Raw genomic sequence first — 26,153 nt, 5'->3', positions numbered from 1 at the left:
ACAGCATTTACATAAATAATTCAGCTTCCTTTATTGTCCACAAGCAAATTCCAGGGCACTGAAAGAAAGCCCCCTACTGACCAGTAGTAATTGATTGGGAGGGAGGTTGCTGTGGAGACCCATCAAAGTTTTATTATGGGACCCCCATAATCTGTAGTTATGCCCCTGGGTGACACAATACCTTGAGGGATGAGCAAATGGACTGCTCATTTCCATTGCTATGAAAATAGGAAGGTGGTGTCAAAATTCCACTTTTCCTTTATTCTGGTTTCACATTATGCATTTTAACATCAATGTGTCACACTAACCCTATTGCACAAAGAGAGGATGTAATGTATGTATTATGCAAAGTACTGCAGAAATGGCATCATACAATCACTGCATAATGAATCTGTGACTGATGTAACTAGGCCTTAAGATTCTAAGACATACTTTCCTGACTACTGCGAGTCTGACCCCTTCCAGTTGGAGCCAACTATTAGCATCCTTTTCAGTGGTCTTCTATCAAAATTTAAGGCACAAACCACACAACGGGGCTCGCTTTCCTCAGAATAACTACAACCTATTTGGCATATCTTTGGCATTACACCTTTCAACATGTTATTTGCAATGGTTGTGAAATGAATTCTGTTTGCTTCTGGCGGATAATCGCTTGGCGGATAAAGCAGCAGGTGCTTATCTCGCCCTGCCTCTCCAGTACGAATAGACTCATCAGAAAACTTGTGATGCGACAGTTCATCAAATTGCTAATTCCAAAGAGTTGAGCAAAACACATCTGTGAACGACCAATCCAAGCCCTTCAAAGTGGAATTTGTTTTAAATCCTGCCAGTAAATAGAGTATTTATTCACAATTTTCCTGCCTAGTGTTCATAGAATCATTTCCCATGAATGCCCCCTTATCACTGTTCTTAAATGATACTTCAGATTGAATTTATATCTCGCCTGGCACATGACTGAATCTTTTATATTCAATATGTCCCTAAGATACATCAGGACTACTAATGTCCTATAATCACCCTGCAAATAAGCGGCTAAACCAGGAATAAATATATCACATACTGTATAATATGTTTGCATCTATTTTACTTATTGATTTCCAAAGAACAAGCAGCTAGAGGTAATGCATTAATTAGTGCTGGAGCTACAGGTAAATCAGAATAACAAAAGTTTCCTTTGTTTCCTTTATTTGCTCATTTTATAAAAATGTGGGAGCTCATGTTTAATTTACATACAAAGCAAAATTTCAGAGCATGATTATCCTACATTGAACAAACAGAGAACAGAAAATGCAAAGGTTTGCTAGCTCTAATGTTTTGTAGTGAATTTATTTCAGACTTTAGATCTCCAGTTCTCAGCCCCTGGTATATGTACTCCAAGTGCTTTTCTATGCACTGAATAAAGTTTTTCCAATTTAGCAAATAACAGACAAAACACACAAATTGAAATTTCAGTACCTCCACTTTATGACCCGCATAAATGTTTTGTGGCTACAAGCATCCTCCTGCCTTTTTTGTGCCGAATTGGACATACTCTTCAATCTCCCCTATCTCAAATTAATTTTGATAATAGGACTACCTTGTCTGATAGCAGACTATGTTCCGTCAGTCACATGATCCACATACCCAAGACTTAGGAGAGGCTTCACAACTTTCTGTATCTCCAGCCTGACCATTGGGCAATAAGGGCTTGTTCACACTGTACCTTTGAAAATATAGTAATTACCTGCCTAGATGTACTGTCAGTTAATTTTTATTCTTTACTGCTGTACTGATTAATTGATTTTCTTGGCCTTAGCACCTCCAACTGAAACCTGAAGTTGCAACCCAGCCATCAAAATATTAGGATGCTCCATGAGGGCCACTAAACCTAAAATGCCAAGTTTAGTTCACAGCACTGTACAAAACAACAGTAGAGCTACTGACTCTTACAGTGTGCTGGATGGGATACACTGCTTTGTGTTACTGCATAACTATACTGATTGAGAACACATTTTTTACATCTACAGAACTTCAGTATCTAACACAAGACTATACATTAAGGCAATCACTGTGCTAACAAAACAAATGGAATACATTTGTCAGCAAATGGCAGTATAAAGCTTTACAAAGTTTTTAGCAGTGACATGTGTAGTGACATTCAGATGGGCATACATTGGAATAATAAAAATGAACTGGTAGAGATGAAAACAGAGGCATTACCCAAAGCAACTAATTACACTCACTGGCCACTTTTTTAGGTACACATTGCTAGTACTGGTTTGTACCCCCTTTTGCCTTCGGAACGCCCTTAATTCTTCATGGCATAGATTCAACAAGGTGCTGGAAACATTCCTCAGAGATTCTGGTCCATATTGACATGATAGGATCATGCAGTTTCTGCAGATTTGTGGGCTGCACATTCATAATGTGAATCTCCTGTTCCACCACATCCCAAAGTTGCTCTATGGGATTGAGATCTGGTGACTATGGAGGCCAGTGACGTACAGTGAACTCATTGTCATGTTCAAGAAACCAGTTTGAAATGATTTGAGCTTTGTGACATGGTGCATTATCCAGCTGGACGTAGTCATTAGCAGATGTGTACACTGTAGTCATAAAGGGATAAACATGGTCAGCAACAATACTTAGGTAGGCCGTGGCATTTAAACATTGCTCAATTGGTACTAAGGGGCTCAAAGTGTGTCAAGAAAATATCCTCCACACCATTACACCACCACCAGCCTGAACCACTGATACAAGGCAGGATGGATCCATGCTTTCATGTTGTGCCAAATTCTTACCTTATCATCTGTTTCCTGTTCTTAGCTGACAGGAGTGGCAACTGGTGTGGTCTTCAGCTGCTGTAGCCCATCTGCTTCAAGGTACAATGTATTGTGCATTCAGAGATGGTATTCTGCATACCTTGGTTGTAACGAGTAATTATTTGAGTTACTGTTGCCTTTCTATCATCTCAAACCAGTCTGCCCATACTCCTCTGTCATCAACTAGGCATTTGTGTGCACACACCTGCTACTCACTGGATATTTTCTCTTTTTTGGACCATTTTCTGTAAACCCTAGAGATGGTTGTGCATGAAAACCCCAGTAGATCAGCAGTTTTTGATATACTTGACGCTGATGCTCGGTTCAAACTTCAGCACAACATCTTCTTAGCAATTTGTGTTACCAAGAAATTGAACAGGTATACCTAATAAAGTGGCCAATGAGTGTATATCTGCTTCCATTTTTTGCAATAGCAGACTAACCAAAGTGTAAGAAATGGCTTTCCAAGGAAAATATATATTTAAAAGGAATGTATGCCATTTATATGTGATTATTATGAGGTGTGGACCCAAGTATGTGCATATGCCATGAACTGGATGGTCATTTACAAGACTGTGTCCTATCTCCCAAAATAATTGCTTTCCTTTTGTACCTTCAATAGTATGTTAAAACCACATAATATGCATTATGATTAAGAGTGCCTTTTTGTGTCCAGAGAGACTTGTGAATAGGTGGAATCAAGTTAACAGGTCAGTGTGTTTCCATGGGTCACATGACTTTGGTACGCTAAACTGGTCAGCTGATGTCCAAAGGTCCAGGTTTCATGGAAGATAGATAAGAATAACATACGTATACTTGCAAGAGACACCATGACTCAGAATAGTAAGGAGAGATCTGTATTATTGTGTAAGAGTCCTCAATTCAAAGGAGGCTCGAGTTCCATCCATTCACTTTCATGAGAAAGATAGGATTGTGCATTTTGGACCAATTAGAATTTCTTCAATGATGGTGAATGGAAGAAAATAAGATAAAAATGGCAGAAAAAGACTTGACTGAGAATAGACCTAAATGGAAAAACTTGAGGGGGAGACCAGACAGAGGAACACCTGGGGGAAACTTGGATAGAAACATAGAAGGAGCCTGAGAGATCTGCTATTGTTAATCCCCTGGGATTGGTAATATTAGATAAGCTTGGTGGTTAGTAAACTACCCAGTTTATGATGGTTTGAATTTATTGTCTTTGGTTCTCTAGGTATTTGTCTTCTATGTTGCAGAGGTTTATATTATTTGCCAGTATTAGCATTGCTATTAATCTTTGTCTGTGATTTTTATGGATGTAAAGGGTTGTTTCTATGTAATATTTACTTGTCGATATCGAAGCTGTTCATATTTAATTATTTTTTCATCTACAGTTTGTGATGTGTTTCATTGCTGACCTACTTCTATCAAACGGGAAAAAGTAAGTGTATATTAATAATATTGATAGTATTTATTAATACCATATTATTATTTGCCCCCCATTTTCTTACAAAAGGACTCTTTACCTAGTAGGGAAAAATGCATTAACTTACAGTATGATGGCCACTCAGAAACCAGCTTGCTTTTAGTCGGTCACCATTAAACTGCTAAAAGCTGCAGTTTTCCAAAGCTAGGTTTTCTGCAGGATTTTCTCAGCTCCCTCTCATTATCCCCCAGCACTAGTATACCTGTAATGGTCTACGATTAGTCTTTCAGCCAAAGTTTCAGTGTCACTTGTCCCCTGTCCTTATGCATTCATCTGGCATATCTACTAAAGAGTAGGAGACACAGATGTTCTATAGACTGCACCAGTTAGTGAATTTGTCATACTGCCTCTCATTTGGGAGAGGGTTTAGTGATCTTCCTGTCCTATTCATCTGGGTTTATCATGGAGTTGTACGTTGTTTATATGGACTATTTCGCAAAAAATGTTGTCAACTGTGCATGTAGGAGTATGTTGGGGATAGCAGACTATGAACTCCTTTGGGGCAGGGACTGATGTGATTTGTTCAATGCTCACTGGTAAGAGTGGAAGGACTATATAAAAAAGTGTAAAAAAAAGTACATCCAGAATGATGCTATCTGTTCACTAATCATACTCAGTAACTAGAGGGAAACAGTCTTCTTGTACCTCTGTGGTTAATTGTTGTTCGAGCGTGGCTTCTCTCCATGCTGTGCAATGAGCTGCAGCATTCTCTGATGATGTATGTTTTCCCCTCTCTGAGGAATGCAAGACAGAATCACAAGTGTAAAGATGCTTAATGTACCCTCATCACATGTGATTAGCTGAGACATGCTACAGGTCCTTCAATCAGTGCGTGCAGGAAAATGAAGACATAAGATTTCTTCCCGGCTTACTATAAATATTGAAGGAATTATAGCTAATTGGATTCTGAGGTAATGGTAATGAAACACTGGATGTTATCTGTGCCATTAAAGGTGCATTGACTCCTGCAAACATCTGCTAAAATCCACTTACTCACAAGTATCTTCAATTCATGATTATTTATCTAGTGCTTGAAATTCAGCATAATACGTTTTGAACCCAACCTTCTTTTCCAAGCTATGTACATCACAGAGAGAAGAAGGCAATCTGTGGGCTGAACCAGTACTGGAATACAAATGCAGCTTAATGAGCCTAAATTTGGGGGAAGGACATGGCCAGGAGTGGAAAATATAAACACAGGCAGATTGGGGGTTATTTACTTAAACTGGGGAGTGCAAAATCTGGTGCAACTGCATAGAAACCAATCAGCTTTCAGGTTTTATTGCCAAAGCTTAATCGAACAAGTTGAAGTTAGAAGCTGATTGGCTACCATGCACAGCTGCACGAGATTCTGAGTGCTCCAGTTTTAGTAAATCTACCCCATAGTGTCTTATTTTGAAACATCTTCAGCAGCATACTACTGATTATCAGCAAACTCAAAGCCTTACAAAACTGCAGTTAATGATAACATTGCTGAGGCACCAAAAGATCTTGCCAGATCTTGATCCAGCCACGTTGAGGGAGAAGCTTAAGGAAAACTAGTGGATGTTGTTTTAGGGAACATACACATTAAGGCTTGTTCCGCCAAATGCATTATCATGCATTTTTTGGTGCAACCACATTTAAAAAAAAAAAATGTCCTTGCATATGATTGGGTATTCAACATGAACATGATTTCATCTTATTCAATAAGCTAAGTTGGCGTTCTTCTTCTTTAATAAATCTAATCTTTCAGTCACTCACCACCAGCAAGGATGCAGATAAAGACCTCTGACTTTAGGCCTGTAAACAGTGACAATAGAGCAATGGGACTGCATTGAGTGGTGGTTACAGTGAGCAGCAGTCAGTAAGCGATGTGGCCCACTAGAGCTGAGATGGTGAGCAGTCATTGAGCAGTGTGGCAACAAGAACCATGAACTGCATGAATTGGACCAAACTAAATAGAAAATCAGCAGCAGTGAGCAATTGTTCTAACTAGTTCTGACTTGGTCTGACAAGTATATTTACTACTGTCATTGGTAGTTATAGTAATATGCTACAGTATGTTCATTAAACAGCACATATAGACAGATTAATTGCATTGCATTACTTGCCATTGTTTATTGCACTCAATTTGCAACTTTGACATGTTTTAGTAAAACCATACATATCATCACAACTACTTTGTGCATGTAGGTGGATTATACCTTGTTTTTTCAGGACAAATTGGACTTTCATTTGGTGGTAATTGGATATCTCCTGTTCTATTTTTATTATCAAATGAAAACTGACCCAAAATAGAAAAAACAAATATATATTTAAATGTAGCTGTATATTTCTTGCTACTACCATAACTTACCACCAAAGAACAACCTGAAATAAATTCTCCAGCTCCTGATGATCACAGTGATACCACATACTGTATGTGTATGTTAGTTGTTGTATGTAACCGTAGTAGGGTCCTGAAGCAATAGTGCACATTTTGCTTTTTTTTATCTTACCTAAAATACGCTGACACTAACTGATACCAATACTAAATAAAAAAAAATTATAGAAAAAAAAATCATGCCCACAAAATACTGACTCTGACCTTGACCTTTGACCCTTAGTCCAAACACCCTGGCATTGACCTCGATCTAGGTATTTTTAAAATTTTTGTAATTACTATTTTAATAATTTTTTTTAGGCTATCACAGCGATCAGGTGACCCAGAACCAGGAGTTCTGTGTCCTGATTGTTCATACAGGATCTGGGGCTCCTGGTGAGACTTCAGTGTCTGTGCTGTGAATGCGTCTTGTGGCTGTACTAGGTTTCTGATTTAGAAAATACATAACTGCCTCCCACTTTTTGACAAAAGACAAATGGTTAAATTTGAAGATCTAACCTTCTCTACCATTAGAAACTTTACATGTCACCAGTGGCATGTATATTATAAATGTTTTAACACATTATTATGTTTAATACGCTTTTCTTGCCAATAGCTGTCATTTTGCTTAGTATTCAATACATAGAATGGTTCCATTTTTAATTGCGCTGACCGGAGAGAATGTATCACCAGACTAAAACTGCTTCTTTCCAAGTTTTAATGAGGCTTCTGCATGCAGCATACATTGCAAAGTGAAAAAATATCAATTATTAAAAATCACAAGAAGTCAAAGCACAAAATTCAGGTTAATTAGCATGATTGAAACCGAAACGTCATCCTTTTCAACCTTAAAACTTATTGAATGGCCTTTAGCAAGCGAAAGGGTTGCAGCAGCAGTTCTTCCATGGTCCATTTACAGAGAATATGTTTTTCTCCCACAATCAATGGCTGACATTTCATAAAAGAGAAATACTACTTCTTGTAAATGAGCTCCTTGCTAATCATTTCAGGCACTTATTTTGGTAATTAGTATGCTAAGCAAGAAATAACAGTCTGCTAATTAAATCATCACAAAGACACTTCACCTTTGACAGAAGCAGAATGAAACCACAAAAATATGGAAGGAGTAAAGGAAAAACACAGGGAGAAAATAAGGCTTTAAAAGTTTCATCTGGGGCATAATCAAAAACTACACAATAGAATATACTGTACTATATTATGCTCAAGAAATGGCATATTTAGTAAAGCAATTCTAACTCAGATAAGTCAAGAGATTGTGGATTATGTTGTTATAAACGCTCATTATTTGTTCCTAATTCCACTGACCCTAAAATGGCCAACCTAGTATTCTTATCTACTGTATAAATCAAAGAACACAATGTCAGCTTCTGCACAACTTTTTGCTAAATTATATTGTAGGCTTAGCAGTCCTCTAAGGGTATTGCTTTACCTGCCAGTGATGAGGAAGAACAGAGTGAGTATAACCAGCAGAGTGAATCCTCCAACAGCTGCCGTGGCAATTACCAGAATTTGCCCTTGTTCTGCTGCCAGGTCGGATGCTGCAAAATAAGATACAGAAACAACTTTATGTGAAAATCAAAATGCGTATAACTTGTCTATGTATAAATATGTTAGTAAACTGGTCTGTGAATATCTCATATTATACTAAAGACCACCCACCCTCTTCTCACTTTGGTGCTTGAACATCATGTTTTCAATGCCACCATTCTCCTTCATAAACACTAAAAATCCTTTCAAAATTGTATAAAGCTGTGATTATGGATCCATTACTTACCAATGCTAAAATCTACATAAAAATCTCTAGGCTTCTTTGCATAGTTAGATTGTAACAATCTGGACCAATGTAAGTGTACATATAGTATCTCATACCTGACCGATCTCTGTGGAAGCTGCGAATTACTGTAATAGACAGTTCTTGTACGATGACAGTGGCAGTCTTCTGGGTTCTGTCCCTTCTACATAGTAACCATAGGGGGTTGTTCACTCTGCTAGTTTTTTCAATGAATACAAGGCATTCTCTGATTGGATGTGGTGCAATTTGTGATGTCACCACCCTACCTCTCCACCTTGTCAATTCAGAGCATGTCTTGTGTTCATTAAAAAAATACAAGGAGTTCTGTGAATATTGAAAGTACTGCATGAGTGAACCTTTGTGGAAGCCACTTGGAACAGGACCCAGAAGATAGTAGCAATCACTGTAATAGCAGCAACTGCTACAGTGATTTACAATTTTCCAGTCACTCAGGTATGAGATACGCATACTTACATTTGTCTAAGCTTGACCGATGATAATCTGCAATAAAATGCAAACCTAAAGTTCAGATTTAAAGTGCATGTAAACCCTAACAATTATTTTACCTTATTTTCTCCCTTTTGGTATGCTCAATATACCAACTAAAGTGTTTTTTTAAACAAGTACAAAAGATACCTGTTGATTTAACCAGAAATTCTGTGCTCTCCGCCTGTGCACTAGTAGGGGCTATGGAGCTCAGGAATTAGGTGGAGATAAGGAGAGGTCTATGTTCTTTGTAATCCATCAGAAATGAAGCAGGCAGGGCTGACACCCTGTGCTTAGAAATTCAGAGCTGTGCTGTCAAATTAAAGAGGAAGGTAGGAGCACACTATATTTTTTACACTTCTATATTTTTTTGTACTTGGAATGTGTTTAAGGTAATAAAACATGGTGATAAGCACATATATTCCAGAAATGTACTATACAAATGTATATAGTATATACATATTGTTTTTTAAATGTTGCTTTGACATACACTTTAATCCAACTACAACCTATCTATAGCTTAAAATGAGTCATAAGCTATATTTACTGTCATAGCTAAGTTTAGATTATAGGGCACTCTATGCAATGTGTATTATGGTGTGAGCAAAACCTGTTCATTCCTTCTTTCTTTATCTCTTGAAAATAAGAAAAGTGACTTTGTGCATATTCCTCTTTGACATGGTGTAGATTTATACTTCCTGCCCCCCCCCATACTTTGTACTGTACCATTCCCTTTTTACCCCATTCTAGGAGACAACTCATACATGTCAGTATACCTCGAACTAATAACTAAAAGAGCAGAGCAATCTGTATTCTGATAGCAGTTTGGTTATTCTCCACCAAACCTGGAATTGGTGAACTGTAAGAACACAATGCTATTCTACCAAAATGCACATCCAATGCACAGGCAGTAGCAAGGTCCAAAAGCAGTGTTGCCATTGGCAAAAAGATGCAGCAGTTGCCAAAGGAATTGAGGGGATGAACTGGACACCTTTGCTGCCATTGTGCTATATGTTTTGTTGTCCAGTGCACCCCTGTGCCTTTAAGGAGGGTGTTCTCCCTCCAGACTTACCTGCCCTCAATCTATCCATTATTATATACACTCACCAGTCACTTTATTTGGTACATCGTGCTGGGTTGTGTTGGACTCCCTTTTGCCTTCAGAACTGCCTTAATTCTTCATGGCATAAATTCAAAAAGGTGTTGGAAACATTCCTCAGAGATTTTGGTCCATATTGACATGTTAGCATCACACAGTTTCTGCAGATTTGTGGGCTGCACATTCATAATGCAAATATTCCGATCCACCACATCCCAAAGGTGCTCTATTGGATTGAGGTCTGATGACTGTGGAGGCCATTGGAGTACATTGAACTCATTGTCATATTCAAGAAACCAGTTTGAGATGATTTGAGCTTTGTGACATGGTGCATTATCCTGCTGGAAGTAGCCATCAGAAGATGGGTACACTGTAGTCATAAATGGATGGACATGGTCAGCAACAATACTCAGGTAAGCCGTGGCATTTAAACATTGCTCAATTGGTACTAAGCGGCATAAGTGTGCCAAGAAAATATCCCCCACATCTACCACCAGCCTGAATCATTTATACAAGGCAGGATGGATGTTTTCATGTTGTTTACACCAAATTCTGACCCCGCCATCTAAATGCTGCAGATGAAATCGAAATTCATCAGACAAGGCAATGTTTTTCCAATCTTTTATTGTCCAATTTTAGCGAGCCTCTGCGAATTGTAGCCTCCCTTTCCTGTTCTTAGTTGACAGGAGTGGCACCCGGAGTGGTCTTCTGCTGCTGTAGCCCATCTGCTTCAAGGTTTGACATGTTGTGCATTCAGAGATGGCATTCTGGATATCTTAGTTGTAACGAGTGGTTATTTGAGTTACTGTTGACTCTCTATCATCTCGAACCAGTCTGCCCATTCTTCTCTGACCGCATTTTCATCCACATTGCTTCTGCTCACTGGATATTTTCTTTTTTTTGGACCATTCTCTATAAACACTAGAGATGGTTGTGCATGAAAATCCCAGTAGATCAGCAATTTTTGAAATACTCAGACCAGCCCATCTGACATCAACAACCATGCCATGTTCAAAGTCACTTAAATCCTCTTTTCTCCCCTTTCCGATGCTCGATTTGAACTTGAAGTCATCTTCGCCATGTCTAGATGCCTAAATGCATTGAGTTGGTGCAATGTGATTGGCTGATTAGCAATTTGTGTTACCAAGCAATTGAACAGGTGTACCTAATAAAGAGGCTGGTGAGTGTATGTGCTTCTTCTATGGAGGCTCTCAAAATTTATAGAGTTAGGACTGCAGATAACACTGGGGTGCCATGACGTGGCTCTACAGCTTATGCATGTATTTGTGCAAACTGAACCCTTGTTTTTAACATGAACTGTTAAGACAGGATAATTTGGTTTGTTGCAGGCTGGCTGGCAAGTTGAGCTGAGAATTTTTCTTTGTTATTGTTTGCCCAAAGCCAAATCCTATGTTGGCTATACATAAATTCAGCCCTACTAATGTGGAAACCCATATTGTAGAATGATGGAATGGTACCATGATCAGAAAGTCTATGTTGCCAGTTTGGTTCCATATTCCAAACAAAGAAAATGGAGTGTCACTATGAAAAGGATTTCTGCTTCTACCTCCTCATCCTCCCTTCATCTTCCCTACTGTGTAAAATGTATTTTATGGGCCTAAGAACTAGATAAGATGTAGATAATCTAAGCAGCAGTCTTTCTTAAACCCTCTACATTTCCTGCCTGATAAAGCAGCTTTGCTGGTTTGCTACAGAGAAGGAAGTGCAACTGAAACTGCCACTGGTCATCCACTTGCAGCCCAAAAGGGTTACTTCATTTGCAGCTGTGTAGTCCAATGGTCCCCATCCCAGTTCAGCTAGATCTGTGAAAACAAGGAGGTCTGGACAACCCAGCATTGGTAGATCCTATATAGAAACACTGGAGGAACAATTCAGCATCTGCACAGTACAAATTGGCCAACCAAAGACAACCATGTCTTTTTGTAATAATCACATATGCAGCTGTTCACATATGGGTGTTTTTATATGTTTTATTGGGATACTTTACAGCTGGACTTTAGTCTGTATTTAAAAAACCACAAATTAATGTGGTTATGTACACTTTTAAAATCATACCTTAAATTTACATACGCAAATCAAATACCTGAACCCGTCTTGATATCAACCTCTGTCAAAACGTGCACAACAGCACTGGCAGAGGGAGGAGCAGCACTAACAGCCAATCAGGCTATGCTGTAGGCACCTGTGCTGACAGTAAGTTAGCTGAGAATAGGAAAGAGCAGAGTGGCAGTGCTGGGAATTTGTCAGTGTGTTTCTGTTCAAGGTGGTACCACTATAATCCCTAACTTTAACTGGTGTCACCTTCCTGCCTATGTTCTTTGGCAGAGGTATATGAATCGCAAATGTGGCTGGATAGAATTACAAACACTTTTGTTTTACTGAGTTCACATACGTGTATTTCAACTGTGTGTTTGGCTTTTTGCCTGAAGTTTGGCTTTAAAGTAGCTATAAAGTAAACAAAAATTACCATAATGCATTCTCTGCATTAGGGTAAAAAACCTTCCCACTAACTGTTCCCCCAACTCCCCTTTTCTCCAAATGCTTACCTGAGTCCTGTTATTGCTGCAGGTCTTCTCCTTTCACATCCTGGTCTCACAGGAGTCTCAGGCAGCAGTGGAAGCCATAGGCTCCTGCTACTGTCAGTCAGATCCTGTGAGAAGGGAGCAGGGGACATGGCTGTGTCATTGGTGGGTTATGTACCAGGAATGGAGGGTGGAGGGGGCACTAGGTGCCTATGAGGGATTAGGTATCAGGAATGGAGGGTGGATGGGGCTCTAGGTGCCTATGGGGGTTATGTACCTGGAATAGAGGGTGGAGGGAGCACTAGATGCCTATGGGGGGCTATGTACCTAGAATGGAGGGTGGAGGGAGCACTAGATGCCTATGGGTGTTATGTACCCTTAATGGAGGGTGAAGGGGGCATTAGATGCCTACAGGGATTATGTACCTTGAATAGAGGGTGGAGGGGGAACTAGGTGCCTCTGGGGGGGTTATGTACCTGGAATGGAGGGTGGAGGGGGCACTAGGTGACTATGAGGGGTTAGGTATCAGGAATGGAGGGTGGATGGGGCTCTAGGTGCCTATGGGGGTTATGTACCTGGAATAGAGGGTGGAGGGAGCACTATGTGCCTATGGAGGGTTATGTACCTAGAATGGAGGGTGGAGGGAGCACTAGATGCCTATGGGTGTTATGTACCTTTAATGGAGGGTGAAGGGGGCATTAGATGCCTACAGGGATTATGTACCTTGAATAGAGGGTGGAGGGGGAACTAGGTGCCTCTGGGGGGGGGGTTATGTACCTGGAATGGAGGGTGGATGGGGCACTAGGTGCCTACCAGGGGTTATGTACCTGGAACATAGGGTGGAGGGGGCACTAGATGCCTATTGGGGGATATGTACCTTGAATAGTGGGTGGAGGGGGCACTAGGTGCCCATGTGTGTATCTATGGATGCACACAGCTCAGGCCAAGAGAGTGTCACATGGCTTGCTGAGGGAGCATTCAGAAGGAGAAAGAGTGGAGAACAAGGGCAGGAGACTCCAGAAGAGGATGTAAAAGACTGCTCTGTGCTTACAAGCAAGTAAGAATATTATCTTTTTTATTTTAATAAAAAAAGAGGCTTTAATAGGAGCACTCTAAAATAAAAACTATTAAGATGTAACATTTGACTAGGAAGAGCAAAAAAAACGTTTTCAAGTATATATGAAAGGAAGCAGATCTATCGCAGGGAAATGTTAAGTCAGCCTTACACCGTAACCTGTTCTCAGCCCAGGAAAAAGATAGTGTCAGATTTTCTGGTAGAAAGTGGGTTACAGAAGATTATCCAATTATATGCTCAGCTAGAAATAGTAATAATCCGTGCTTACTTGATGCAATGCAGTGAAGCCGTTATTTATGAGACCACGACTGAACACTTCTTTAGCCCCTACAGGGCTATTAAGCATTTGCATATATGCATCTTCTAGCAGAATATAAAGTTTAGGGAAAAAATAATGTATACATAGTGTGATTGATTTAGAATAACTCTGTGGTCATGCAGGGTCAGCCACTTCTGCATCTGCCTCGTAACTTACTATTAATAATCACTTAAAAATGGAAATGGTTTCCATATCTGGCTGCCTCTAGTAATGATGCATTTGATTCTATTGTAAATTATCGAGGTGGCACAAATTGTGTTCCGGATAAAAAAAAAAAAATCCTTGAAGTAACCAGTTCACTCTGTTAATTTCTGCTGTAGTACTCCAATTTTAATGAGACCTATATTTTATATAGGCAGCACGATATGCAACTCAGCAACCATTAACTGTAACAGATATTAATCCTTTAAATGTATATTTACTTTGAAAGGAAGATTCTATTGTGAGCGTAGACAATAAGCACTCTGAATTGGTTTCATTCAATCTCTTTCTCCTGTTAGAAAAATGACCGCTTTAAAAACCACTTCACAGACGGGTATAAAATGTGGAAAACAGAAACCGTTCGGAAATTGTCATATTCCTAACAACAGCTGAATGTGCTATAAAATATACACATTTGGAAACATCTTATGAAAACAAAAATAGTATTATGTCATTATAATAGACGGGAATATATTTTCCTTTCTACAAACCTCAAATCTCATCTACTTTGAGCTGTAAAAGCAATATTTAAAGCTGAACACCCAGTAAACAGCTTAATGCACAGATGAAATACATATAATAAAGCTGATTTACATGTCAAAGGATTTTTTTTATTTCTTTCTATCCAGTCTTAAGGTTTATACAGCTCTGCCACACAGAACAGCCCTGCCTGGCAAGGGAGGGAACCTCATCTTTCTGGATCGCAGTTTCACTTTCACTTACAGGTCTCCTCCCGAACCCTGTCACTGGGCAGTGAAAGGAAAAGCAGCACATTGATGAACTCATCGCTCTGTAAAAGGTGACATTCTGATTACCAATTTAAAGGGGGGCTTCTACTCACCGACCATGAGAACCTTTCCCACTTACCCATGATAATTTTTTTTAGCAGGGGCTTTCTAGGACTTAAAATTAATTGAAAAGTTTGTCTAGGGTACACGGTTAAGAAAGGCTGTTATAGGATTTCTCTCTCTGCAAATGACCTCTGAACTGCTCTAATAAATGTTTTAAGGTGCATATCAGGAAAAAAAAATATCCAGTATATCTCTGCCATACATGCACATGTTCCTATGTTTTAAGCCTTTAATCTGCAAGTACAGAAAAATATCTGTTGACTGCTCTCAGTCCTGTTGTTGGCTGACAACACAGTATTTATGGGGTCTGAATGGCGTCATCTCTGCCCAGTTTTCTCTTGCCAAACTGCTCAGACCCATCTGCTTTCCACTCTCCATTACTTAAAGGCTAACCATCCTGTAGTACCAAGATAAAGAATGGAGGGCAATTTATTATTCTTGAGATAAAGCAAGAAGTGAGCACTGGAAAAGGGGTACTCTACTATAGACAGCTCTACATTTCTGACATGATCAACAGGTATTTTTGCACCCATCAAACAGATATAACAAAATACTTTTGATGGTATATCAAACAGACCAAAAGAGAGCAAATCAGAGAAATTTATTGGTAGAGTTTACATAAGGTTTACATAAAATTTACATACAACTGTGCTCAAATCGTGAAATTGTGGCATTGATATTGCAAATATGACTGATCGCGCCAAAAAACTTTTATTTAAGGATAGTGATCATATAAAGTCATTTGTTATCACATACTGTAGTTGTTTGGCTCCTTTCTAAATCATAATGATAACAGAAATCACAAAAATGGCCCCGATCAAAAGTTTACATAACCTGGAATGTTTGGTCTTGAAACAGACACACAAGGTGACACACAGGTTAAAATGGCAATTAAAGGTTAATTTCTCACATGTGTGGTTTTTTACTCAATTAGTTGTTTATCTCTTATGTAGATGCACTGCGCAGGCTAGATATTGAGCTATGGGGAGCAGAAAAGTAAAAAAAACTGTCAAAAGACCCGTGTAACAAGGTAATGGAATTTTAATAAGATGGAAAAGGATATAAAAAGATATTCAAAGCCTTAAATATGCTAGTCAGTACTGTTCAATCACTTATTAAGAAGTAGAAACATCTGGAATCTTTTTATACCAAGGTCAGGTAGACCAAGAGAGACTGCAGCCACAACTTCCACAAGAATTGTTCGGGACAAAAAAAACCCCACAGTCTTCCTCCTTCCTACCCCCCTATACTCACATTACCAGTGCTCTCTTGATACTCTTTACTTTAATTGCTATAATTTTATTATTCATCTTAATTAAAAACTTTTTTTAGTAGAGTTTAAATCTTAAATGAGATGGCCCAACATTCAGGGATAATGGCTCAAAATTGATGACAATCTATCTGCTACATATTCCCAGATATTTTTTAAATACAGTACATCCCACTTTAGGTCATTTCCATAACAGATGAGTATTCATGCATGGAATTATGCCATTATAACTGGTTCCTGACACATTTCCGGGATCTATGTGCACTTCTTCAGAGGAACATAACATTATCATTATCAATATTCTCAAAGTTAGTTACAGATGTTGCCCAATCAATAGATTTACTATATTTATACTAATACTCACCTGCTTGACGTGTACAAAACATAACAGTGAAGTCCCATTCAAATTAATTTGGTCTGCTGTGATTACTAAACCCAGGACCCTGCACTCACTGTATCCAGTCTTCTACAGTACACAGAACATGGAAATGCAGTTATTTTAGTAAATATAAACTGCTAAATACCTTTTCTCATTAGAAGTATATAGCAGTCGTGTGACTTCTATCACTGTCTGGCCGAGCACTGGTTAATCTTGTAGGAGGAGTTTTCATTCTCCTTTAACTGTTCTATGAGGCTGCATGACCCCAGACCCTCTGTTCGGACAGCACTGATTGGTCCTGTGCCGTTCACATGCACCCTCTCAAAAAAACAAAAAAAACTCCTCTAGCAATACACACCAGAGCATTTGCAGACTTGCCACTGCTGCCCTGTATTATGGCAGATAGACTGAGGAAAGTACAAGAAGGGGAGAATCAGAGGAGACAGGATCAAACAGCCTTTTTACATAATGCAGGCGATTAACCCCTTAGATTCCACAATTGAGTATAACAAGCATGCTTTACTGCATATACAGACTGATTTTATTGTTGTGGGTTTAGAAGTACTTTAAGGGATGTTGGCGTAATACCTAAATTCATTGACAAGGCCTTTATGAGTCAAAATGTATTTCTCATTCTTTGGGGTTATCAAAAGTCTGAACCCACCCACAAAATGAAGAAGCATTACAGATGACAGAACATTCAGCTTGGGGCCCAATACATTTCTTGATCCCTGTGATCATGCTTGCTCACAATTTCTGTTTTCAGGTCTCAAGTGAAAGGCATATGAGAAATAGATACATACAGTATTTGTCAAAAACGAGAGAGCGGACGATGGGAGGGTCAGTTACCCATTACATTCCTGAAAAAAACCTTACACTCACACAACTATTATCATCTATATACTGATGGATATTTCAAATAAAGTTGCACCATGTTAAAAAAATAATAAAAGATGACACATTTGCATGTTTAATAAGTGTAGAGTCACATAAAAGGCAACATGTTCAGATCTGATATTTCAAATACAACACACTCGGGATAATTAAACTCACTTTCATCTCCAGTTTCGAATTCAAACTTATGACTGTAGCCGCTGTATCCTGCAGCAGTTCTGACTCGAATGTGAAATATATACTTGGTGGATGGCTTCAGGCCTGTGATTATAACGCTGGGCGCCTTGGATCTGGTGGAGGAATAGCTGAGCTGTTCGTGTTCCTGGAGAAAGAAAAAAAAGAAAAAGAAAAACAGATATAATTAAAACTAATAATAATCTTTTCATGCTCCTTTTTGTTTTTGTAATTCATTCAGTCACCCGACCCGACCTTTGGCAAAAAGCACAACATGCTTTTGTAACCGAAGCTGATATTTTCTTGATTTGTTATTCTTTTTTGGATTTGAAAGCTGGGACTTTGATTTACTGCATGAAACGACAAGTGCTATAGTGACAGTAAGCTTATCTTTGTGATATACTCAGTGCTAGGCTTACAATGAAAGCTCGCTTCATAGTTTCAAATAAAATTACATATAACATTGCCTTTGTCACTGGGTAGCACACCGACGACAATGAGTCAGGTTTAAGAAGAGCCATATTTTCATGGATTCTATACTAATAATTCTTTGACAAAGATGAATTGAAAACAGACCTAGAGTTCGTTATCTCCTTCTTTTTGACTAAAGTTTAAAAAGATAAAAGCAATAGGATAAACACTGGGATATGTGTTTTTGATACATGATAGGAAACTCAAAGAAAACAGATCAAAAACAGTAAAAGGCAATGTACGCTCTACTACAAAACATCTTTTACTTGGTTCCTTTTGGTTTGTTAAAGCATATCTTAACCCAAAAATGTATGCAATTTACCAATCCTTCAAGTAAAACTATAGGCAAAACTTTTTTTTTTCATTCTGGATAGAGCAAGGGAGCGTTATTGCCCCTGTCAGATCTTTTTCCACCATCCACATCCCATTGCGGAGATTTCCCTTCACTTTTTTTCATTTTGGATAGAGCAAGGTAGGGTTATTGCCCCTGTCAGATCTTTTTCCACCATCCACATCCCATTGCGGAGATTTCCCTTCACTTCCTATCCCATAGCTAAAACAGGAAGTGAGAGGAAATCCCTGCAAATTAAAGGAATTTTTTGGAGACCCCCAGGTCACCAGGACTTATGTCCCCACTAGACGATTTCTCCCTTCACTTCCTATCCCATAGCTAAAACAGGAAGTGAGAGGAAATCCCTGCAAATTAAAGGAATTTTTTGGAGACCCCCAGGTCACCAGGACTTATGTCCCCACTAGACGATTTCTCCCTTCACTTCCTATCCCATAGCTAAAACAGGAAGTGAGAGGAAATCCCTGCAAATTAAAGGAATTTTTTGGAGACCCCCAGGTCACCAGCACTTATGTCCCCACTAGACGATTTCTCCCTTCACTTCCTATCCCATAGCTAAAACAGGAAGTGAGAGGAAATCCCTGCAAATTAAAGGAATTCTTTGGAGACCCCCAGGTCACCAGGACTTATGTCCCCACTAGACGATTTCTCCCTCTATTACTTTTCTAGGGACAACCTAAAACGTAGTAATTTTTTCACTTTCACTGATAATGATAAACAGGACAAATAAAGAGGGTTCTAATCTCTCTCCACTCTATCCAAAACTAAAGCTTTTAGCATTTAGCTGCATTTAGAAGACTTTTTAAAAGCAGTTGTACTCATACAATGCAAAGGAATCATGTTACACATAACGATTAGCAAAGTTTAGTTATATATAGTTTAGCTGTATTTAGAAGTGTTGGTATTCCTCCTCATGCTGGTTCTCATTCATCCTCATGTTGCTATTCATTATTTGCAGATGTGGTCTAACAGTAGTTAGTAAGCTGTTAAAGGTGGACACTAACATTCTGGAAAAGTTGCCAAATTTCTAAAAAAAATAGGCTATAATTAATCATCAGGAGAAAATGTCCCTTAGTTAGACATTGGAATGTTATGGGATGGACCCATCTTCACTTAATTTGCCTCTCTCTATGCCTCTCTATCTGCCTCGAGGCCAATTCACACCAGCAGGTGACCCCACTGCCTTAGCAAACTGCATGCTGGTGCCAATGTGTTGCTAACGGCACCTCAAATACAGATTGCAAACACAGTGCATTTGCAGGCACCAAATCACATGGTGCTGCAATACTATGTGGCTTGGTGTGGCGAATGTTGTGCATACACTGCTTTTTCTGCGCTCTAGTGCAATTTGCAGCTTATTCAAATGAATGGGCCGTCAAACCATGCTGAGCGGAAATCACATGGGAACATATGCACTGTTTCCATGCAATCCTGGTGTTAACCGCCCCTTAGTCTTCTCCTCTCAAGCAAGCATACAATGGTAACCACCAGCTTTGCTCTAATTGATTCCACAGCTCCTTGTTCAGAAAATTACCCAGAAATAGGAAGAGGGGGTGCCTGCGGTATAACATACTCCCAAGAAGTGAGTATTGGGAAAAAACACCTGAAAACGCTGATGCACCTAAAGCAGATGAATGCAGCTAAACTCATTTCCAAAACTATCTGCAGGAAATATTTAAACTTTTTAAAGTGCAGATTATTGGTGTTTAGCTGCTGTCAGATATAAATGGCTGTGTGAATGTAGCCTATATGTAGTTGCTGTGTTAATTTTCTTTTTTTGTTAGGCTTTTTCACCTGTTAATCCAGCCAGTACGTCTGTTTTTAACTTCCTTTAACCTCTCTAGCGGTCTGATTATGTCAGTATTTCTGTGCTCAAAGCGGTACATTTGTTTGCATGGAAATATGTATTTTTTTATTGTAGGCCTGGAATATTTAGTAATAACTCACTGAAATCTGTCCAAACAAGAGTCTAGTAAACATCCCGGGTATGTTAAAATTTGAAATACGAAATCATAAATGATAATTTAATAAATAATCACAAAAAATAATAAGAATAATACATTTAATTCAATAATATAATCAAACTAAAAACACTGAAATTTGAAATACAGCGCCAAGTTCGCACATCACTGAGCAAAATCGCAAAATCGTTTTCAGTGCCTGATGATGAATTTCCCCACGAATCATTATCACTCAATTCTGCAAGTGGTTCTAATTTACTATCGCTGTTCTCTAGCTGGTCTAAAACCACTTTTGACCTAAAGGGACGCTTTTTGGATCCCATGGACATTTCTCAGTTTCCAGGCAGAAATAATGGTAAAAATGCAGGCAGGGCACAGGACAAAGCACTAGGGACAAAATGTATGTGAAATGATTTGATACAGTAATGTTATACTATGTGATTTTAGTGTATTTAGTGAATGTCACTTTTTCACATTTTTAAATTTCCCGCCGTTCCTTCCCCGTACGTCCTGACGTTGCAGGGAACGGAACCCAGAAGACGGATGCCGGCATCGGCCGTAGGACATTGCCAGGGACACTGCAGGGGGGACATCGCGGGAGCGAAGGACAAGGTAAGTGAAGAAGAGATCCCGGAGCAATGCTGCAGGGTATTCCCGAGTGTAGCTCAGGGTTACCGCTTGTGGTGCTGAAACTTTACCCCGAGCTACACTCAGGAATACCTCCAGGGAGGTTAAAAAACAAATCTATCCAGCAAAAGTGGCAGTTAGAGGGTTGAGACAAACCATTTAACACTGAAAGGGATAAAATAAACTTATATATAAAAAATATATATAAAATCGAGCGCAATCTGTGGATGTAGATAGGGTAGCTGCTGGCAGAAAAAGGCACCTCGTGACCCTCCAGAGTAAATGGTAAAATATGAAAGTGCAGCGCTAACTTAAAACAATGATTACACATATGATAGATCCCATATGAATGTGGATCGGCAAAATGACGGCGTCAGTTCATCAGATGTGCTAAATACGTATACAGTCTCCAACGCGTGAGGAGCCAGAGATAGTAGATATCAGAAATGATAAAGAATAGCCAAGTAATGCACTAACCAGATAGCGCATGTTAAAGCGCATGGGACATTTAAGACCTGTCCCTGGTACTCAGCCACTGTATCACTGGAGCAAGGCGGTGTCATCTATAGGGTGACCACTAGATGTCATCTGTCCAGATGGAAGCTGTATCCAGCCACTGTGTTAATGGATCAGGTGGGTGTCATCTATAGGGTGACCACTAGATGTCATCGGTTCCAGGAGAAGCTGTATCACGGATCCAGGGATGTCACTGCAGATGTGTTCTTGTTAGGCACAGTCCCAGGACCTTCTGGATTTACAGGTAGCAAAAGGAGCCCCTCTGATGATGTGTACTTACACGATATGCGTTAGGGAAGTGCCAAGCTATTTTATGTACATGTACCTCCGGTCTGGCCGTTTATAAGCAGCTGTACCTTTTGCTACCTGTAAATCCAGAAGGTCCTGGGACTGTGCCTAACAAGAACACATCTGCAGTGACATCCCTGGATCCGTGATACAGCTTCTCCTGGAACCGATGACATCTAGTGGTCACCCTACAGACAACACCCACCTGATCCATTAACACAGTGGCTGGATACAGCTTCCATCTGGACAGATGACATCTAGTGGTCACCCTATAGATGACACCGCCTTGCTCCAGTGATACAGTGGCTGAGTACCAGGGACAGGTCTTAAATGTCCCATGCGCTTTAACATGCGCTATCTGGTTAGTGCATTACTTGGCTATTCTTTATCATTTCTGATATCTACTATCTCTGGCTCCTCACGCGTTGGAGACTGTATACGTATTTAGCACATCTGATGAACTGACGCCGTCATTTTGCCGATCCACATTCATATGGGATCTATCATATGTGTAATCATTGTTTTAAGTTAGCGCTGCACTTTCATATTTTACCAACACTGAAAGGGATGCTTACAATGTTTTTTGTGAAACCTTTATCCTAATATGAAAAAAAAAGTTACTGTAATTGTGTACAGGGAGAACAAAATCTTCCTATCCTTTACAGCCATGGAAGCTGCCATCTTCGACTCAGTTGATCTGCAGTTACCATGTTGCTACATATGTGATAAGCTATGATACCAGCCATTTGATGGCTTGACAGTTCAGTTTAGAGCTAACAAAAGCACACTAGTAATTGTAACAATTATCATTCAAGGCATGCCTTGAATATGCTTGTTTTGGGAAACAGTTAAAATTGAGGCTTTGGTTCCTCTTTAAAAAGTGTGAGCTGGAGTTCAGCTATAGTTTGTTTGTCAAGTCCATCTAAATCTCCTAGATTGTCTAAAGCTGGCCAGAGATGGATAGAATTTCAAACATAAATTCTTAGGAAATTTTGGGGAAAACCATGTACACTGTTGAAAATTCATTTGTTGGAGAACAATTCTACATCCTGCTTCTTCAAGTTTTCCCATCACTGCTGTCAAAAACGAACATTGATTTGACTCATCCAATATTTAGAAAAATGAAAAAACTTTATTAGAACACTCTTTTTGTAAGAATATTTGTTTGTAATTCTGTCCATCTATGGACATCTTAACTCCCCCCCACCCAACAATGTTGCTGTTCAAGGGTGGCTCCGTTGCATCTTCATCCAGAGTGTAGTAACCCCAAGACAGACTGGATCAACAGGTGAAAATAAAGAGAACAAGCCTAAAAAATTAAAACCAATACAGCCGCACCACATCTAAGGATTGCTATTACGTTTTTTGGTTGTGTTTAGATGCGCTGTAAATATACCACTGAAAGCTTTTGTTAAAAACCTGTAAAAAAAAATACATGTTGATCCTTCCAGAAATTTTGTTAACTGATAACTTCCTGTGCTCTATGCCTGTTCCGCACTTTTGTCAGTTTCATTTTTCTCAGCTATCACAGTGGACAAAAGAACCCTCACCTCTATGTTATGGAAAAAGTGGATAGGGGAATTTTAAGGGTGGCAGTGTTGTTTCTCCATAGATACATTTTATGAAGTGTTGTTATTCTAGGACAGAAAGTGTATTACTGGCAAGATTACAAGGTAACATTAGACATGAAATAGAAAAAAAAGATAAAAAGCCTTTGTTCTTGGGTTTAGATACACTTTAGATCCAATGATGTCCATAATCTTGGCAATTTTGTTGGCAGTTTTGGAGCTTTACATTGGCTTTCCACTGCAGCAATCTGCCACTTTCATTTGTTTCCCAGGTTCAATCAACCAGTCAAATGAAACTGAAGTGGAAATCAATCAAAATCACTGAGGTACCAGTCCAAAGACATTTTCAGTTTATTTCCACTCCAGTCAATCATTTGGTCACTTGGAACTCGGACACGATGGAAACCGTGGGTGGCAGATTGCTCCAGTTAAAAGCTTACATAGAGTCAACGGGTCACTGGACATTGCTGCAGCCCAAGCACTGTATGCAACACTCAGGGCAATATAACACAAAATGTGTACTGAGCCAAATTTGTACACTTCTTCCCACTTGCACTAAGTTCCACAAGACCACAAGCTGGTCATATACTTATGGAAGCTGTCCACTAGTTTTCAAATGAGAAAATGAATGCATTGAACAGGCAACAGCAATTTGTCAGCCATACTTTTCATTGTTTCCTGCTTTCCTGGGGAAAAAAAATTATGCATACTGTACTTTCCCAAATTACCAAGTTTATAGCCAGTATTACAGTTTATGGTTTCTTTACTTACAGAAAAAAGCATATGAAGCTTAAATAGTAAGAAATATATTAAGCTCAATTATGTTTCTTTCAAATTCCTGTGCAAATGATTGACTATTCAAAGTGAAAACAGCTTACCTTTATTTACCAAAGAAAGTGAAGATTCACTACTTCTTTAGTAAATGAAGCCCAATGAGTTTATGTAAAAAAGAAAATTACTCTCATGAATCTACAAACTACGGAGATTTCCACGCTATACTAAAAGTACACCTTTTGCCATGATTTGACTTTCAAAATAGGCAATAGTGCAATTGTGTAATAAAAATAATACTTCAGAAAATATTAACATACAGGTTTTTGGTCCTAATATGTATTAAACCTTCCCCGTGGTAAAAATAAAAGCACTTACAAATATATTAAAGTGACATTGTAAATGTCAGATATAAGCATTTATAGATCACTAGAGAGTATTATTGAGCTCTTAACCCAGTAATGGAAAAAAGATATCAAAAAATATAATACAATGATTTTGTTTTGCCTGATGTTATGGAAACAAACAGCAACAGTTCCTGGGCTTGAAAAAAATACAATTTGATAGCCAAGAATTCCCAAACACAATTACAAATCGTTTGCCTAATTTTTCACTAATGGCTTCTCTGGACCCCTTTCACACTGACAGTCCGACTAGGTCCACCTGTCAATTTTTCAGGTGGATCTGATCGGACCGCTGACACTCTAAGTCACACAGGGTTTGGAAAGCAAAATTAAAGGGGTGGCAGACTGACCATTTGTTTCACTGCATTGCATATCACATCCCCTACTTATGTAAACCTGCAACAATCAAACATTAACAGCTACTAATTCTATTAGCAGAACACATGGCTGGCCACAGATAATAGAAGAGCACTCAGCTGGTGCATGTAAGCTCAGCTTGGCCCAGTAACCTCTCTGGAGGGGAAGCTCAGCTTGACCCAGTAACCTCTAAGGGAGGAAGAGGACAGGAGCTGGCATCAGTTTATTAACAAGGATAGGATGGTGATCTAAAAAAAAAAAAAAAGAATTGCACCTACCAAGACTACAAAACTTTAAGTGTACTCACAAGGAAAACAACTCCAATCACAGAATCATAATTCCATTAGAAAACATCTCTTTTTATTGTATCAAGTAATAAAATATAAAGGGTGTGATCCTCATTTACATAAAGTCTACAAATATAAAAAAAAAACATAACATACACTGTATTATACACTCACCGGCCACTTTATTAGGTACACCTGCTCAATTGCTTGGTAACACAAATTGCTAATCAGCCAATCACATGACTGCAACTCAATGCATTTAGGCATCTAAACATGGTAAAGACAACTTGCTGAAGTTCAAACCAAGCATCAGAATGGGGAAGAAAGAGGATTTAAATGACTTTGAACATGGCATGGTTGGTGCCAGATGGGCTAGTTTGAGTATTTCACAATCTGTTAATCTACTGAGATGTTCACGCACAACCATCTTTACGGTTTACAGAGAATGGTCTTAAAAAGAGAAAATATCCAGTGAGTGGCAGATGTTTGGACTAAAATGCCTTGTTGATAGTAGAGGTCAGAGGAGAATGGGCAGACTGGTTCGAGATGATAGAAAGGCAAAAGTAACGCAAATAACCACTTGTTACAACCAATTTATGCAGAATGCCATCTCTGAATACACAACACATCGAACCTTGAAGCAGATGGGCTACAGCAGCAGAAGACCACACCGGGTGCCACTCCTGTCAGCTAAGAACAGAAAACAGACACTACAATTCGCAGAGGCTCACCAAAATTGGACAATAGAAGATTGGAAAAACATTGCCTTATCTGATGAGTCTCCATTTTAGTTGCAAAATTCAGATGGTAGGGTCAGCAGAATTTGGCGTAAACAACATG

At 39.1% G+C, this 26,153-nt stretch overlaps 1 protein-coding gene across 2 annotated transcripts in view; it reads right to left on the bottom strand.

Moving 5' to 3' along the window:
• EPHA6 (EPH receptor A6) overlaps positions 1–26,153 on the bottom strand; it is a 1,004,780-nt gene that overhangs the window by 256,741 nt on the left and 721,886 nt on the right. For both annotated transcript variants that reach the window (XM_089682939.1, XM_089682940.1), the window contains exons 7-8: positions 17,700–17,862; positions 8,061–8,169 (exon numbers count right to left, since the gene is read on the bottom strand). In XM_089682939.1, the coding sequence (XP_089539065.1) occupies positions 8,061–8,169; positions 17,700–17,862 (272 nt within the window). The remainder of the gene's footprint in view (positions 1–8,060; positions 8,170–17,699; positions 17,863–26,153) is intronic.

Source organism: Staurois parvus, unplaced genomic scaffold (genome assembly GCF_062004578.1).
Source record: "Staurois parvus isolate SC_StPar_1 unplaced genomic scaffold, SC_StPar_1.0 ptg000299l, whole genome shotgun sequence".
Taxonomy (NCBI): domain Eukaryota; kingdom Metazoa; phylum Chordata; class Amphibia; order Anura; family Ranidae; genus Staurois; species Staurois parvus.
This window is presented reverse-complemented; position numbering and strand designations above follow the sequence as displayed.